Here is a 15,253-nt window from a genome sequence, read left to right as displayed (position 1 = left end):
CTTTCCCTATATTAGGAATACCTGCTCCATAACTTCAGGGGCCATCCAGCATGGAGTACCAACAAATGTCTTCCTTACTTTATTACGAGTAACATCACCTCCCGTTGCTAAAAACGCACTAACGCCAAAATCTGAGAAGGGGGAAAAAAGATAAAATCTGTTGAAACTACCAATAACAAAGCAAAAGTTTTACACTTCAGAAATTAAGTCAATTCATAACAGTCTACTTACAGAAACTCTCCATTGCAGAGCTTACCTTTGGTTCATGATACGCTGGGCTTAAAATGCTACTCAATAGATGGTATAGTTTTATCTCTGAGACATGCACAAGGGCACCCTCAAGTTCAATCTCCTGGTACGTGTGTTCCTGAACAAGGTTACAAAGGACTCCAGCATGGCTGCACTTAGAGCTGTGGTTTGAAAGGCTTGCATCTGCTATTGTTCAAAGATAAGGAGCTACTTCTGTGTAGCTACTAAATTTGAATGCAATTTGAACAAGAGGGGATATTATATATAATTTGCATACTTATGGAGATTTGACACATCAAAGATAATCAGGAAAGTGATCAACAATCTATATTTAATAGTAGACCATGGCATGAACAGTTTTTTGGAATTCCAAAATAACAAAAACAACCCTTAGTGCTTCATTAACCTGTTACTCCATGAGTGACAGCTACATGGGAAATGTAGTGCATAAATGGAAGAAAGATTATGGAGAAATAGGGTCATTTTGAATGGAGCCGTATGAAGAATATTTTAGACTATGCTATTTACAACCCAGTTATACTGAAATCAAGTAGTTTACTACAGACCTACTTCCATTTTTCTTTTCCTATTGTTTTCCTGTTGTTCCCTGATTTTAAAGTTTGGGGGGGAGGGGTGGGAAATCAATAGTTTTATCATAACTTTCCACTAAACAACCATTAAGCATCACAGACTCAAATTCTGGACCTCTTCTACATCGCCAAAACACACCAAAATACAATACACAAGTAAGAAGCAAGCTTCAAGAAATGTTCTTTAATTTTACCTGCAGCTTGTCTGATGAATAAGAAAAAAATCCTCCACACCCCCACACCCGCCCGCCCAAATCTGTAAGTTATAGAACAGACAGGTTTTGGTTGTATTTCTGAAATGCAGGAACAGCTTCAGAAGCACCTGCCTTTAAGTTTTTAATACCTTAAAAAAATTAATGCTGGTATCAGTGACAGTTTTCTGAGGAGCAATTATTGCATCTAAGGAAAAGCCAGATAGACATAAGTAAAAAAATAAACAAACATATAAAGAAACAGATAAAGGAGAGATATGGAATAAAAAATTATATCCTTTCAGTACAAAAGATCGTTTGTCTTGGACAATTGTTTACAGGTCCTTTCAGGAACTGAAATACACAGCTAAAATCCTGTCTTAACATTTGCTCCCCTAATGCTGTTTTCCCCTATTAACATAACATTAATTTTTAAAAGGACAACAAACAGAAATGGGTGAGGAAGGACAATGAAGGGAAAAATCACAACCCAAAAACTAAGTAAAATCTCTTTTTTGCATGAGCTTCGAAATGAAATATTGCAACACCTCACTGAGAAAGATCTGATGAGTATTTAACTAAGCCAAGTGAACATTTCACTGTATTACTAGTCAAACACTGTTGTATGTTTACAGACAGAAAGAACACTTTGATAGCTATCAATAAAAACAAGACCTCAATTTCCCATGCTATCCATAGCTTTCACAAATATAAGTTGTTTAAGAACAGACATGACCTACAGTGGCAAGTTTCCTATCACACAGGAGACAATGTATTATTGAGAATAAGTTACATAAAGAGGAAAGGGAAATGTATTACAAGGAAAGAGCTGAACAATTCAACAGTGTTAAGCAGTAAATGTCACAGCTAATACCAAAGCTGAACCCACAACACTGGAAGGATATAGACCAGTTGGAGTGAGTCCAGGGGAGGCCACGAAGATGCTCAGAGGGCTGGTGCACCTCTCCTGTGAAGAAAGGCTGAGAGAGTTGGGCTTGTTCAGCCTGGAGAAGAGAAGGCTCTGGGGAGACCTTACAGCACTTCCCAGTACCTGAAGGGGCCTACAAGGAAGCTGGGGGTGGCGACTTTTTACAAGGGCCTGTAGTGACAGGACAAGGGGGAACAGGTTTAAATTTAAAGCAGGGAGATTTAGATTAGGTATCAGGAAAAAGTTCTTCACAGAGAGGGTGGTGACGCACTGGAACAGGTTGCCCAGAGAAGCTGTGGATGCCCCCTCCCTGGATGTCTTCAAGGCCCGGCTGGACGAGGCTTTGAGCAACCTGGTCTAGTGGAAGGTGTCCCTGCCCATGGCAGGGGGGGTGGAACGAGATGATCTTTAAGGTTCCTTCCAACCCAAACCATCCTATGATTCTATGAAAGAAAAAACAAATTCAATGCAGAGCCCTGATCTAACTGTAAAGTAAAGCATTCTGAACTTACAGGAAACAGAGCTGCCCAAATAAGCATAGTCTACAAATCATTTATTCCCTCCCTAATATCTGTTTCACGTCAGCCAGGGCTAGGCATTTGGCTAAGCCACAGCCGAGGCCAACATCCACAGTTAGGGTTGGGAGAGAGACAAGGTCTATGGCCTTCAAAGGAGCTGGGCTGCAAGAAGCCCACTAAGGGACAGCACAGGCTGCAAAAGCAGCCAGGCCCAGGGCTTGGCCAAGCCTCAGACAAAATGAAGCTCTAGGGTCAGGATCAGGCTTGGGAAAAAGACAAAGCCACCACTTCCACAGCAGCGGAGCTGCAAAGCAGCTGATGCAGGAAGGCACAGGCTGCAAAACCATTTCTCCCCTAACCTTCTCACCTTGACAGTGCCTGTAGAATTTAGACTAAGGCTCAGCCAGGGCCATGTGTGGGTTAAGACTGGGAGAGAAATAAAGCATCAAGCTCCTGTGAGATTGCAGCTGGAATATGAAAGCTTGGGTTGCCAAACAATTGTCCCTGATAAACCTTTCTCCTCTTGTCTACCTTGAGTATCTGTGATACAGGCTCTGCCTATTTTTAACCAGATCTTTACCAAGCATTTCTGTGGGTATGGATTTCCGCAGAAATGAACAACCTGAGAACAACTAACGCAATGGGTAAGTTCACACAGCCACCTGTGCACAAAACCGAAGAGCAGGATCTTCTGCCTGGACTCCTCAAAACGCTCATTCTCTTTCTGACAAGTTTTATTGAAATTCTCATTTCTTGTATGGACTAAACACATCATAGAGTCCATACCTTCTACACTTCCACCAGTATCTCTGTATGATTGCTCTTTGCTATATGCTGCTTACCTCATCGCACGTATCTATTCCTTCATTGGTTTCTTTGATATTTTAGCCCTTGCCAGGCAATTCAGGCTTAGAAGGCTGGTACTTCATGAGGGTTTCAATCATCTTGTTTGCCCAAAGCACCAGACGTTACAGTCCCAATAGTTTAAAGTACAATGTTGGAGCTGAGGAACCACAGTGACTTATTTATCATAATATTTGTGAATAAGCCAAAGGTCTCTTGCTCCATATAGAGAAATTTTCTACTACAAAAGTAAGTCTCCCCAGTTCAAATAGAAGAGAGATGTGTATTTCCCTCTTTCACACCAAAAACCAAGAAGATTCTCTGCCCAGAACCTCCAAGGTCCATAATCAGAGGTCTTTGTAGAGCTATCCCAATTCTTTGAAGCATCTATGCTCTTCTACATCTCCACATGATCCTTTGTCAGAGAAACATAGGCTGAGCTTCATCTGTGAGCCATAGCCCCTTAGAACCAAGAAATGCTAATGGACAACTGTGTCTTCAAATACTACACCTCATATGTATTAGCAGTGTGTCCTATGGATACACCTTTTCACTACAGAAGCTTGGGATGCAGGAAAACAAGCAGTCAGAAGAATCTAAGTTCTTCTAGCAAATAAAAAAGCAAAATTATCAGGTATGTGTTCTCCAAAGATGAAAGGAGATTTTACTTTGTCAAGGCAAGATGTAGAAAAGATAAATTTTGTCCTCTTTAACATTCAAAATTGGCTTGCAGTTAATGCACAGTGTTCAGCTGTCCCGAACAGAATAGCTCCATGCCAACAAAGAAACAGGCTTCACGCTGCTACACTCTTCCCCTGAAGATCAGAAATAACCGGGTATTGAAATAATGCATCACCGACAGACACATTCCACATACCTATCCAGCCACTGAACCTCCTCAGTCCCGCAGGCACTGAATGCCCTAGCAGCACAATTAAAGCCTTACTTGTTAAAATGCCTACAGAGAAAAGGAGGAAAAGGTCAAGAAACCAAGCCCTGGAGTTGAACTAGGAAGGGATAAATGAAGCTGCTGTTTGAATGTTATCTGATTACCGGGAGTCTAGATTTGATTATGTGTGAAAGTAGTAATGTAAAGTCAACAGCTTTATTTCAGATGGCTTATGAGATTTTATCTTTCAACTTTTTAGTTCTTATTATTAGTTCTAATTAAGTTGGTTGTCCAGACATACACTCCTTTACAGTATGAGACGATCTAAAAAATACTTGAACAACACAGACCTACAATCTCAGCAGTTGCCCAACGTGCTATACAAAGCAAAGGCAACTGTAGGGTATAATCACGTGAATAAATAAACATTAAGTATCTTACCAAAACTCAAGTCTGTAAAATTGACTACCCTTATTTAAGGACTCTTGAACTCAAAATGGAAGACTTAAAACTGCTCCAATTAGTAAATAGTTCACCTGCCAGCCAATCTTCTCCCACCCAGTTTCATAGATTTCAGACACCGGTGTATTAAAGCCCTCAAAATACACATCTACACGGTACTTTGAAAGCACTGTATATATAAAAAAGAACAACTCTTGGCTATAGCCATTTGTGTTACTGAGGGCTACTAAATAAAAAGGTTTCGTCGCTGGGTCACCAACTATGAAAGGCCTGGGAATATGCTGGGAGTGGCAGCAGGTATCACCACCTGTTCCCTCTATTTTCCAGATATCTGATACTAAGTTGAGAGATGGGATATGGGGTCTTACTCAGTACTTAAGCTCTTAAGAACGAATAATTTGATTCTCATAGACCATCACTGAAGAAGCATACAGATATATTGAGAGGATATTTAAGATGCTGAACTGTATCCACCCGATACTATTGCAAGACAAATAGCAGAAATGCCAAAAATAATTCTCAGCGAGATCTCTCTCATGCATGTCAGTGACTAGTTAAGTTATAGCCAAGGTCCTCATGAAGGGCAGTACATACAGATTTTTGAATCCCCAAGAACTATCACAATCACTTGCAGAAAGAAATGAAATAAACTTGAACAGAAATACGAGTTGCTACTGCTTGTGAGCTGTTTAAGGTACATGGGTGATTCAAAAGGAAATATTAAGACGACATTTTAAAGTTTCCTTATGTACTTGATGAGACACAGAAATATATTTCTAAATATATAAATATAATATATAACATAAATGATTTCTAAATCATGTATCATTAACCAAGAACCATGAAATGTGAAAGTGGGTAACTTGCAGCTACAGCACTCCAAAAGGAATAGTTAAAAGGCAACAGAAAACCCTGCATCTGTTGCCCTTAATCCAGCTGCCAATTACATTTTTCTTTTATTTAGCCATTACTTTACCAAAGCCATCACCTGCTATTTGAACAGAGCCATCTTCACCCAGAAGAATATTGCCAGCCTTCAAATCTCTAGAATGTAGAAACAGAAGTTTGTATGAAACTACATATATGCACATTTTATGTAAGTAACGAAATGTTGCATAATAATTCACAAGCTATCACTTTAAAATTTAAAAGACAAAAAGGTAAATATACTGCAGATTTCCACCCAACCAAGCTATTAAAGCTCAGGAACAGCAACCGTATTTTGCTATAGGGTACCACGATGTGGTTAAGTGGTTATGTTGACACTGCCAAAAAAGTTACTTGACACTGCCAAAAATTCAGCGTGTTCTTAACAGTCAACTAGATCCATTTAACACTCTATTCACTATATTAAGAAGAAACTTTCTTGGCTGTTGTTTTTTGGGTTTTGTTTTTTGGTGTTTTTAATTAGAAATGTGCATCCCATTCTTAATGCATGGGATAATTCTTTCATACAGAATATATCATAAGCTTTAAGAATGTGAGCAAACCAATCTTTCTAAGATTTACTGAAAATATTTAACATACTGCCAGTGAAAGATAATATAACCTGTTTCCATGTACATAAACAAGAATGCATCGAAACCACAGAACAAAATCCTTGAACAATCTGGAAAACATTTCCAACTGGAAAATACCGCAGGGAACACCGTTCCCCAAACTACCACAGCTTTCACCTACAGCATATATGGGAAAAGGAATGCACACTGTATCAACTTCACCAGGGCATCTGTGGTGCTGCTCAGGTTACAAATTAGATGTTATAAAAAAGGAGAAATCTCAAATGTAACAAATAGATTTCTCTCTTTTTATCCTTTTTAAGGTCCTTTAAAATAGACATGAGCAATTGCCAAATCCAATCTCAAAGGGTCCTGTTATCCTTAAAAACTAATGAGTGTTCCTTCCGCAACAATATCAGCTTAACAGAAGACTATGAATTAAGGTTTGAGGCAGATCTTTGACATTCCAGACCAGAAGTCAAGATAATTGTTCTTTATTTCTCCATTTATCTCAATTTTCTCTCTGCAAAAGGAGGAAATAGTTCTTGATTTACATCAGAGGCAGTTCGTTTATAAGATGAGACATAAAAAGTACAGAGAACAATTACTGTGCTACATCTGCACTACCTCCATCCATTCTCAGTGTTCTGTCTGCAGCAAATCTGTCTTTAGTTTTTAAGATTCTCTTAAAAACAGCTAATGCTTGAAAGAGAGCCTGTTGTAGGCACCTTCATTAAAAGGCAAATTCACCTCAGTAAGATTAATCAGGGAGGTCAGAGTACAGCACTTCCAACATCCAGAGAGTGGAAGCAAGCTGTGGGTTGCTATAGCAGATACGTATAGATCACCTGCACAGTTTACAGAGAGGAAGGCAGTGGAGAGAGAATATATAGAAGAGAACAATCACTACATGCATATACACCGAGACACAGTTCCATAGCGCCCATCCCAGCTTCACGTGTGATGATAAAGAGAGGGCTGTAGAGTACTAATAGACGTGACTGAGAGCTAGGAAATAATGAATTTCACATTTATACAGCAGGGCCCCATTGCCCAACATTATGCGTTTCTGTGCAACACAAAGCGAAGTCACAGGCCTTATGACATAAACTAGACACAGACTAGATATTTGGAGTACCAGGAGTATAGACCACAGTTCTGGCATACTTAGTGCAGCACAGACCTGACCCAACTCTAAGAAAGACAGACAGGATAAAGACCAGGCAAGTACTAACTAATAGTGACAAACTGCAGTCAAGATTACAGCATCTGCCCAAGCGTTATCATTTGAGAATTACTGATTGCATTTACACTATGGGCAAGAGGCAATACAACCTGTTTAGCCAAGCAACTGCAGCTGACCAGTATCAACTATACACACAACATCGACAATGCTTTTCACTGTGTACATGCTCCTACCTGTGAATTTGCCCATTCCTGTGTAGATAGTCTAAACCCTCCAAAACTTCTTTAAGAATTGTTGCTATTATGGGCTCTTCAAGGACACCGTTTTTGTGCTCTCCTCTGTTGATTATATACTTGATTATATCAAGCATTGAACCTATGTTGCAGATCCAGGAAAGAAGAAAGCATATATACAGCATTATCATATCAGATTCTTGAAAAAGTTATATTTCTTCATTCCTTCTATGTTACTGCAATTCAAATCTTCGCATGTAACACATAAAGACCTCATGTAATTAGCTCTCAGAATAAAGCACACCACTAGCTCTTTCAAATGAGAAACAAGCACTGTTTTTTTGTCCAGAATCCTGTAGTGCTTAATGATCCATTAGAAAGATCTGCTAACAGCTTTCTAAGCTACCATTTATTAAAAATTCATGAGTGTCCCACATGTAAGCAGTCATGTACAGCAAAGGTTCTGGTTTATTGTCCAGCTTAGATTGTGGTTCATGTCTTCGTGATGTAAACATGCAGCTGCAAGACTGGAAGGAGATACTCTCTGCAACAAAATGAGGACAATATTCCTAGTGACACCCAGTTTGACACTGAACTTCAGTTATTATACATTTCAAGGAAACTAATAGCAACATTTTCTTTTTACCCAAGCGTTTTTCAACAGCTCACAGTAAATTCCTGCCATGATTCACTGGTTTCTCTCAGAGTCGATGTTTGCTTTTGACTGAACTGAATAATTCAACCAAATGTGATGTAACAAGTGTTATTTTACAAGCACTGCCCATCCTTGCTTTCTAGCACAATGGTGCAGTAGTCTGCTGCCACCAAGACTAATCCTGAAGAATATCATGTAGCAAACAGGACCACCACATCTTATTTTGGAGTCTCACTTTTCTAAGCTACAAGCACATTCAGTTCAGCCCCTTTTTCCTCCCCCAGAAACAGATAAAAGTTTTATACCATTAAGCACCATAATAAAAACTACAATGAGTCTTTGGTTAGCTTAAGCAATAAAAGGATGCAACATGGGGGCCTACAAGGGTGCTGGGAGAGGACTTTTTACAAGGGCCTGTAGTGACAGGACAAGGGGTAATGGGTTTAAATTGAAATCAGGGAGGTTTAGATTAGATATCAGGAAGAAGTTCTTCACAGAGAGGGTGCTGAGGCACTGGAACAGGTTGCCCAGAGATGTTGTGGATGCCCCATCCCTGGATGTCTTCAAGGCCAGGCTGGATGTGGCTTTCAGCAACCTGGTCTAGTGCAAGGTGTCCCTGCCCATGGCAGGGGGGGTGGGACTAGATGATCTTTAAGGTCCCTTCCAACCCTAACCATTCTATGATTCTGTGATTCTATGTACAATGCCTGTCCTAGGAAGAATCTTCCTCAAATAAGGAATGAGAAATACTTACTATGAAGTCAGAAATACATGCATTTTTACAAAAAAGAGTAGATTCTAAAGCAACTCAAAAAAAGAAGGCCACACTGACGAAAGTGACTACTCATCAGTTTTGCCTTCACAGCCTTAATAAAGAATTTTAATATATTGATTCAGAATTTTAAAACCACATTAGTTAGATCAACAGAATTTACCTCAGTAATTCTTAGCCTGTACTGTCAAGACACATACACAAATTTTTTAAGCTTGCACATTCCTACTATAACACACCTACATCTGAAGTTTCACCCTGTGTAGTCTCTCTCCTCCCTCCTTACTTGGTTTAGGTCAATTAACTCAAAGAAGGTGTATTAGAAAAAAAATTATACAATTTCCTCGCAGCTAAACAAGTAAAACCAGTAACTTACCCCCACTTAACAGCTTCATAACCAGCCAAAGTTCATCCTTCACCACAAAAGATGTGTAATAGGTCACCACATTGGGGTGATTGCATTGACTCATTGCTTGAATTTCTTTCTGTAAGAAATACAAAGCCCAGCATAACACAGGCAGCTATCAGTTCTGCTTGTATAGAGACAATATTTCATTTTCAAAGTGAAATACGCACAGAACGTGCATCAAGGCAACAAAACATTTCAATTTATCTACAGATCTGCATGCAAGACAAAATATTACTGCGAAGAACATGAGGGAGGTTTGGCCAGGAGATTCAGGCATAATTACATCAATTTTCTTCTGAGAGTAGCAAATAAATTACTGTTAAATTCCCAAATTCAGAGTGAGCAATGAAGAATGAGCAGTCTCCTAGAGCTGAATGTGTGGGCACAGGCTAGACAACAAAACACAAGGAAAGATCTAAACCTACTGCCTTTCCTGTTCAAAAGGGATGTGAAAAGAGTAGAACAGGAGCAGGGGGGAAAGGAGGAAGGAAGCTGTCAGACAAAGGACACAGCACCACTGGCTCAGCTACTGTGCGATGGACCAGAGACACGTGATCAAACAAAAGTGCAAGAGGAAAAAGCAATGTTACAGACCAAAAGTCATAGGAAACAATTGACTAGAGCAGCACACAGTCATCAACAGATGCACAATGTGGCACGACCAAGTAGCACCATCTATGACACACCACAGCTGTACACATTAAGAATGGCTGCCTTGTATCTGTTATTTCAAGCAGAGTCCTTTTTCTATTCACTCTTTCAAATAATTTTCTGTAACACCTTTCTGGCAGCTCTCATTATCCTACCAATCCTTTACACAGGCGCATCTAGGTCTCCTTTGTACCTGTGGGTTTGGCCCCACATCAGCCTAAGCTCTTGCAACCCTACTTCTCCCTCTCCACCTCTCGCCACACAGCCCTGATCCATCCCTGGTGCTAGAGGACATGCTTCTGGAGGGTGAGCCAGTCAGACAGCCAATCCAGCTAAAAACCACACTCTTCCACCTCCCCTCCCTCCCTGAAAAGCAACGGCTTTCAGGTGGAGCCATGTTACATGCTGACTCACCAGCACTGGCACGAGGTAGGCACTGTGGCAGTCCCACTGAGATTGATTAAAGCTGCCATTTTTACTTTCAACCTCCATTCAGCAAGGGTTTGAAAGAGGGTTTGTTGTTGTTGTTATTTGCAACTCACTCAAGATCGCAGCCACATTCTCATAAATGTTCATTATATGTATTAAAGACTCTGATTTCATCTCGTGATGCCTGCTGGTGACTATTAATACAGCTGTAGTTCAACACACACTGCAGCTAGACCTGCTGTCAAAAGTCCTCCTCCTTGGGCAACTTCTGAGCCCTGAACCACAGAAGGATGAATGCCTGGATAGTCATGCAATCAGCCTGAATAACTGAGCAATTTGCAAAATAGCTTCCCCCACCCCCCTCCCCAGGAGACAGTAGGTGGGCAACAGAAGTAAGATGTGTGGGGCACATTTCTCTTTCCCAGAAGACATGTCAGCTTAAACACAAGTCAAAATACTAGCTCAGGTTCTTAATTCAGCCATCCATACCAAATCTTAACTGTAACTCTCCCACTCTTTATTACTACTATCTCATTTCTTATATTATTTTATTGTTTTCCTATGCTGGTAATATAACAATGGCTCAGAAAGTCTATCTCCCAGTACTGGGCAAAAATACACCTCATCTATTTACACATTATACACATTAACAGTGCAGAAATGTAACTCATTGACTGTGGTAAACTTCAATACCTTTAACTGAAAAGGGATTTGAATATATATTGTCTGCCTGCATCACATCATCAAGAAAAATTGAGCTATCACAGCAACCATGGCCAAAGACACCTTATGTCTCAGCTTTGCTGACTTTTTCCAAAGAGAGTCTTTGCAAACCAAAAATGAACAAACAAAAAGCACCCCAGGAAAGATGAGGGACTAAATTTTAGTCAGGAAAATAACAGTTCTGGAGAGCTGCTATCGCACACAGAATGGCATGGCAAGTCTCCACAAACGTCAGTTATTTGGCTGAGGCCCACGATACACACAGGTGAGAGAGAAAAGCATTCAACTAAAATACACTATCAGAGGAAAAGCTTGCAACAGGAGTTCCAGGATAACGCCCCGGAGCCTTCTCCACATTCATATCACTTTAGACGTTCAACAGCATAGGCGTAACAGCTCTTAAAACCTCTCCCTCCCTCCTCTGCTTCTCCCTCCCTTGTGCTATCACAAGTGTTTGTGCACTGCATCAGGAAACACGCCCAGGTTAAAAGCTAACTTCTTTTCGGCCAGGTTATTCCTGATCCAGTTTCACTGAGCAGCTGCACAAAAAGGTGTGTTGGCCTGAGGGCAAGCGGGTGACACAGTTAATCAGCAACTGGGAGAGGGCTCCTTTCAGTGCTCAGCTGCAGCACCCACAGGGCCGGGCCCAGCTCCCAGTGACCAGGAGGGCGACGCAGCTCTGTGGGTGCTTCCCTGCAGCCTCCTCCTTGGACACCTGGGGTACAGCTGTTTGAGGGGTTGGGAACAACACGCGAGAGGCTCCTCCAGAGAGCGTGCCTCAAAGGGCTATCCAGAGCAGAAATGCAAACAGTTTAGATAGTCTGTTCAATCAAATAAGGCACTCTATAGAATATTCTTTGGTTTGTGATGTTGAGTGGTTGGTTTGGTTTTAAAAGCTGGAGGTAAGGGGATGGTGGAAGATACCCAGTCAGGACAATACTAAGGACAGGAACTTTTTCTTTGGCTCGGGGGATTAGGTTACATTTAGCTTACAGTAGTGAGAACACAGGACATTGCAGGAAACAGAGTATTCAGTTTCAGAAGTATGGCGGTTTGTGTAACCTTCATAGTATTTAAACTCCCTCCCCCACTGCCTTTCTATTTTAATTGACACGAGACCAAATCCTAAATCTGCTTTGTGGGGACCAGGCTTGCTGCATTTTCCACTTCTCTGAAGGCCACACAGCTGAGAATTTCTGAGGGTGCCTCTGCACACCATCTGTAAGCCCTCAGCTGCAGGGTTTTACAAATCAGCATGTTCAGAGGGCAGACAGAATTTCAGAAAACCCCTGTGCCAATGGAAACTCTTTGATCAGAAAAATAAGTGATTAAAAACTGACCAGATTCAAAAATTATGTCAAAAACCCAAAACACAAGAGCATTCAAGTGTTATCAACTGAAATAAAAGTGTCAATACACCCTTTTCCAGAATAACATCTCTATTTTTTAAACAAAATTTTTAAATCTCTGTATTATAGCTCAGTCAGAGTAAAGTCAGAGTAAGTATACTTTGCCTCACAAGAAAAACTTAAAATATGTATATGTAGGCATGCCCATGTGTGTATGCACCTATAAAAATAAAATGAGTAATACATGGCCCTTTTTTTTTTTTATCCTCCTAAACAGGAACTCAGAAAGCCAGAATTTATGTTCAGATCAAAACAGATCAACAAATAAAAGAAACACAAAATCTGAACACAGAAAAGCAGAAATTGACATGTTAGAAAAATTGAAAAAGATGGTATGGACAGATGTCTTTGTACCAAAAGAAAGCAACATGGGACCAAAAATTCATGACCTATTGCCTCATTTGTTAGATAGTGGAGATGTCAGCAGCAAAGATACACAAACACTTGCTAAGGGAACTTTGTACAAGCTGGTAACTAACTGCAGTAGTTTCTCTAGACCACCTGGATGTCTATCACAGATTTTTAGTAGTTTTTTTCTGGTTTTATTTGTTTTAACTTTTTAACTCTTAATTCCCACTAGTAGTTCAAATTCTAATAAAAAAAAAAAACACACCACATTTTAGCCATTTTATATTACGATGGTAAGTATTTTCGGTTCTACAGAAATGTTCTTTATGGGCTGTAGATGTTAATACATCAAACACAGCATCTCACCTTGGGCTGTTCTTTCTAAACACAATTCAAAATCTATCTTTGAGTTGTTGGTTGACATAAGTCTCACTACCTCAGAGGCTGCTTCCACTACCACAATCCTCTTTTAAAAAACACAACAACGTCCCATACAAACTGTTACATAAACTGAAGGCGAATGCCATCAATCACCAGGGGAAGAGCATTTTGGGTCCTCCACTGTAAACAAGCCATTTTATCTGAAGAAACTGGATGGACCATACCCTCTGAATCAAATTCAAGATATCTTTTGCACTGGCAATTCCCTGCTGAGGAGCTCATTTCCTTCAGAGGCAGGAATTTCTGCATTAGAAAAAGCCCACAGTCTCTAGGCAGTAGTATAACCTGTGGAACAGAAGAGAGTGTTCTCACTTTTAGAATGGTTTTGTGTCCTTCAACTCTCATTATGCTGCCTATATATATGCATTAGTCTTATAAGCACCTGACTAGGAGCATTACAAAGGAACAGGTTTTGGTTTTTAGCAATTCTTTGTGACTTTGTCTGGATTGCCATAACCAGTGCAGAGGAAAAACTTTTGCAGTGCCTTTTACAAAGGGCCACGTTACAGGTCCCTTCCTCCTCTGATCAGGGACCCAAACAAACAGCATTCCTCAGATGGCTTGGTATGGCCTATTGGACAAACACATGTTAACTAGCTTTAAGTTTCCTTGTGTAGATAGCAGTGTAGCTATTCCTACATTCCCCCTCAAAAGTGATCATTACAAAATGATCCAACAACTAGTTTTTGCCAGGTTTTGGTGTTTTAGACATTTTAAGGAGACCTACTGAATTTTATCTTTCTATTTTTAATTTGTGTTTAACCGAAGGAAAATTTATCTTTCCTCGTTATTAAGAAAAGACGGACAACCAGACAGTAATCCCTTGAAAACTGAGTCTCTAGAAAGCAAGGTGTAAGGTTCTTCCCATGGTTGTCAACAGCTGGTTATCCCAAGATTCAAATTTGCACTTCTCGGTTTTGTGGCATTAGAAAAATATACATCAATAAAATATACTTTTAACGGAAGGGCATACTTCTTTTAGGTCATTTTAAAATCTTTTTTTCACTATTATCCTGCATAAAATTCTACCCTCACTCTTGGACCAAGCGAAAACCAAAAACCAAAACAGAAGATAGCCTCTATGTAATATTTCCCCCTCTGATTTACTTACAAGTAATTCATCCATACTGGTTTGGCATTTTTCCAAGTTGATCCTCTTTATTGCTACACGTTCTTGCCTGGGTTTGCATAGTGCTGCCTGGACAACCGCTGTAGCACCACTACCTGGAAAAGGGCAGAAAAGGAACACAGGAGTTTAAACCAGTGACCATCGTAAGAAACCCACACTGACAAAGAACTTAAAATTTGCTGTTTGTCCTTTTCCAGTACTTTCCCCACATGCATACCTTTCCGCTAGCAAGTCAGCTTGCACACCTCTCAAATGGAGAAGAAAAACCTCAAAGTTTCTGTTCCATACACCACAAAAAATTCCCAAGCCAACAATTTAAAGTGATGTGCTCATTTATCAAGTCACAGCCAACCATCTCAAAGCACTTCATATAACTGGAGAACTATTATGTTTTTGCCTTTGGACACATCTGTTTTAATCACGAACATGACTTGCACAGTTAACACGATTCAAAACATTACATGGAGGGGCAGGGAGCCCATGCCGTATCAAATGTTATTTCTGTTCTTTCCGGTCAGTCCCTGTTTATCAGGGACCATTGCATTTTATGCAATGAACAGAAAAATATCAGTAAAATTGTGCATGCCAAATCTTGTACAGTTCCACCTTTCATCGGGATTAGGGTAACATCCCACAAAAAGCATGCTGATTCTTGTAAAGAGTGCAGGAGGCACAAGTGTCACACCGACGAGATCAACG

At 40.2% G+C, this 15,253-nt stretch overlaps 1 protein-coding gene across 1 annotated transcript in view; it reads right to left on the bottom strand.

The window, feature by feature from the left end:
- Nucleotides 1–15,253, bottom strand: part of LOC104510548 (STE20/SPS1-related proline-alanine-rich protein kinase) — a gene marked incomplete at both ends in the record, with an annotated part of 24,133 nt that overhangs the window by 4,030 nt on the left and 4,850 nt on the right. The window contains 5 exons of the mRNA XM_010152832.1: nucleotides 22–131; nucleotides 5,659–5,714; nucleotides 7,589–7,730; nucleotides 9,392–9,500; nucleotides 14,537–14,649. Of these exons, the coding sequence (XP_010151134.1) occupies nucleotides 22–131; nucleotides 5,659–5,714; nucleotides 7,589–7,730; nucleotides 9,392–9,500; nucleotides 14,537–14,649 (530 nt within the window). The remainder of the gene's footprint in view (nucleotides 1–21; nucleotides 132–5,658; nucleotides 5,715–7,588; nucleotides 7,731–9,391; nucleotides 9,501–14,536; nucleotides 14,650–15,253) is intronic.

The sequence above is a fragment of the Eurypyga helias genome, unplaced genomic scaffold (genome assembly GCF_000690775.1).
Source record: "Eurypyga helias isolate BGI_N326 unplaced genomic scaffold, ASM69077v1 scaffold30395, whole genome shotgun sequence".
In the NCBI taxonomy this organism is placed as follows: Eukaryota; Metazoa; Chordata; class Aves; order Eurypygiformes; family Eurypygidae; genus Eurypyga; species Eurypyga helias.
The sequence above is the reverse complement of the archived record's forward strand: the minus strand, read 5'-3'. Positions and strand labels throughout refer to the sequence as shown.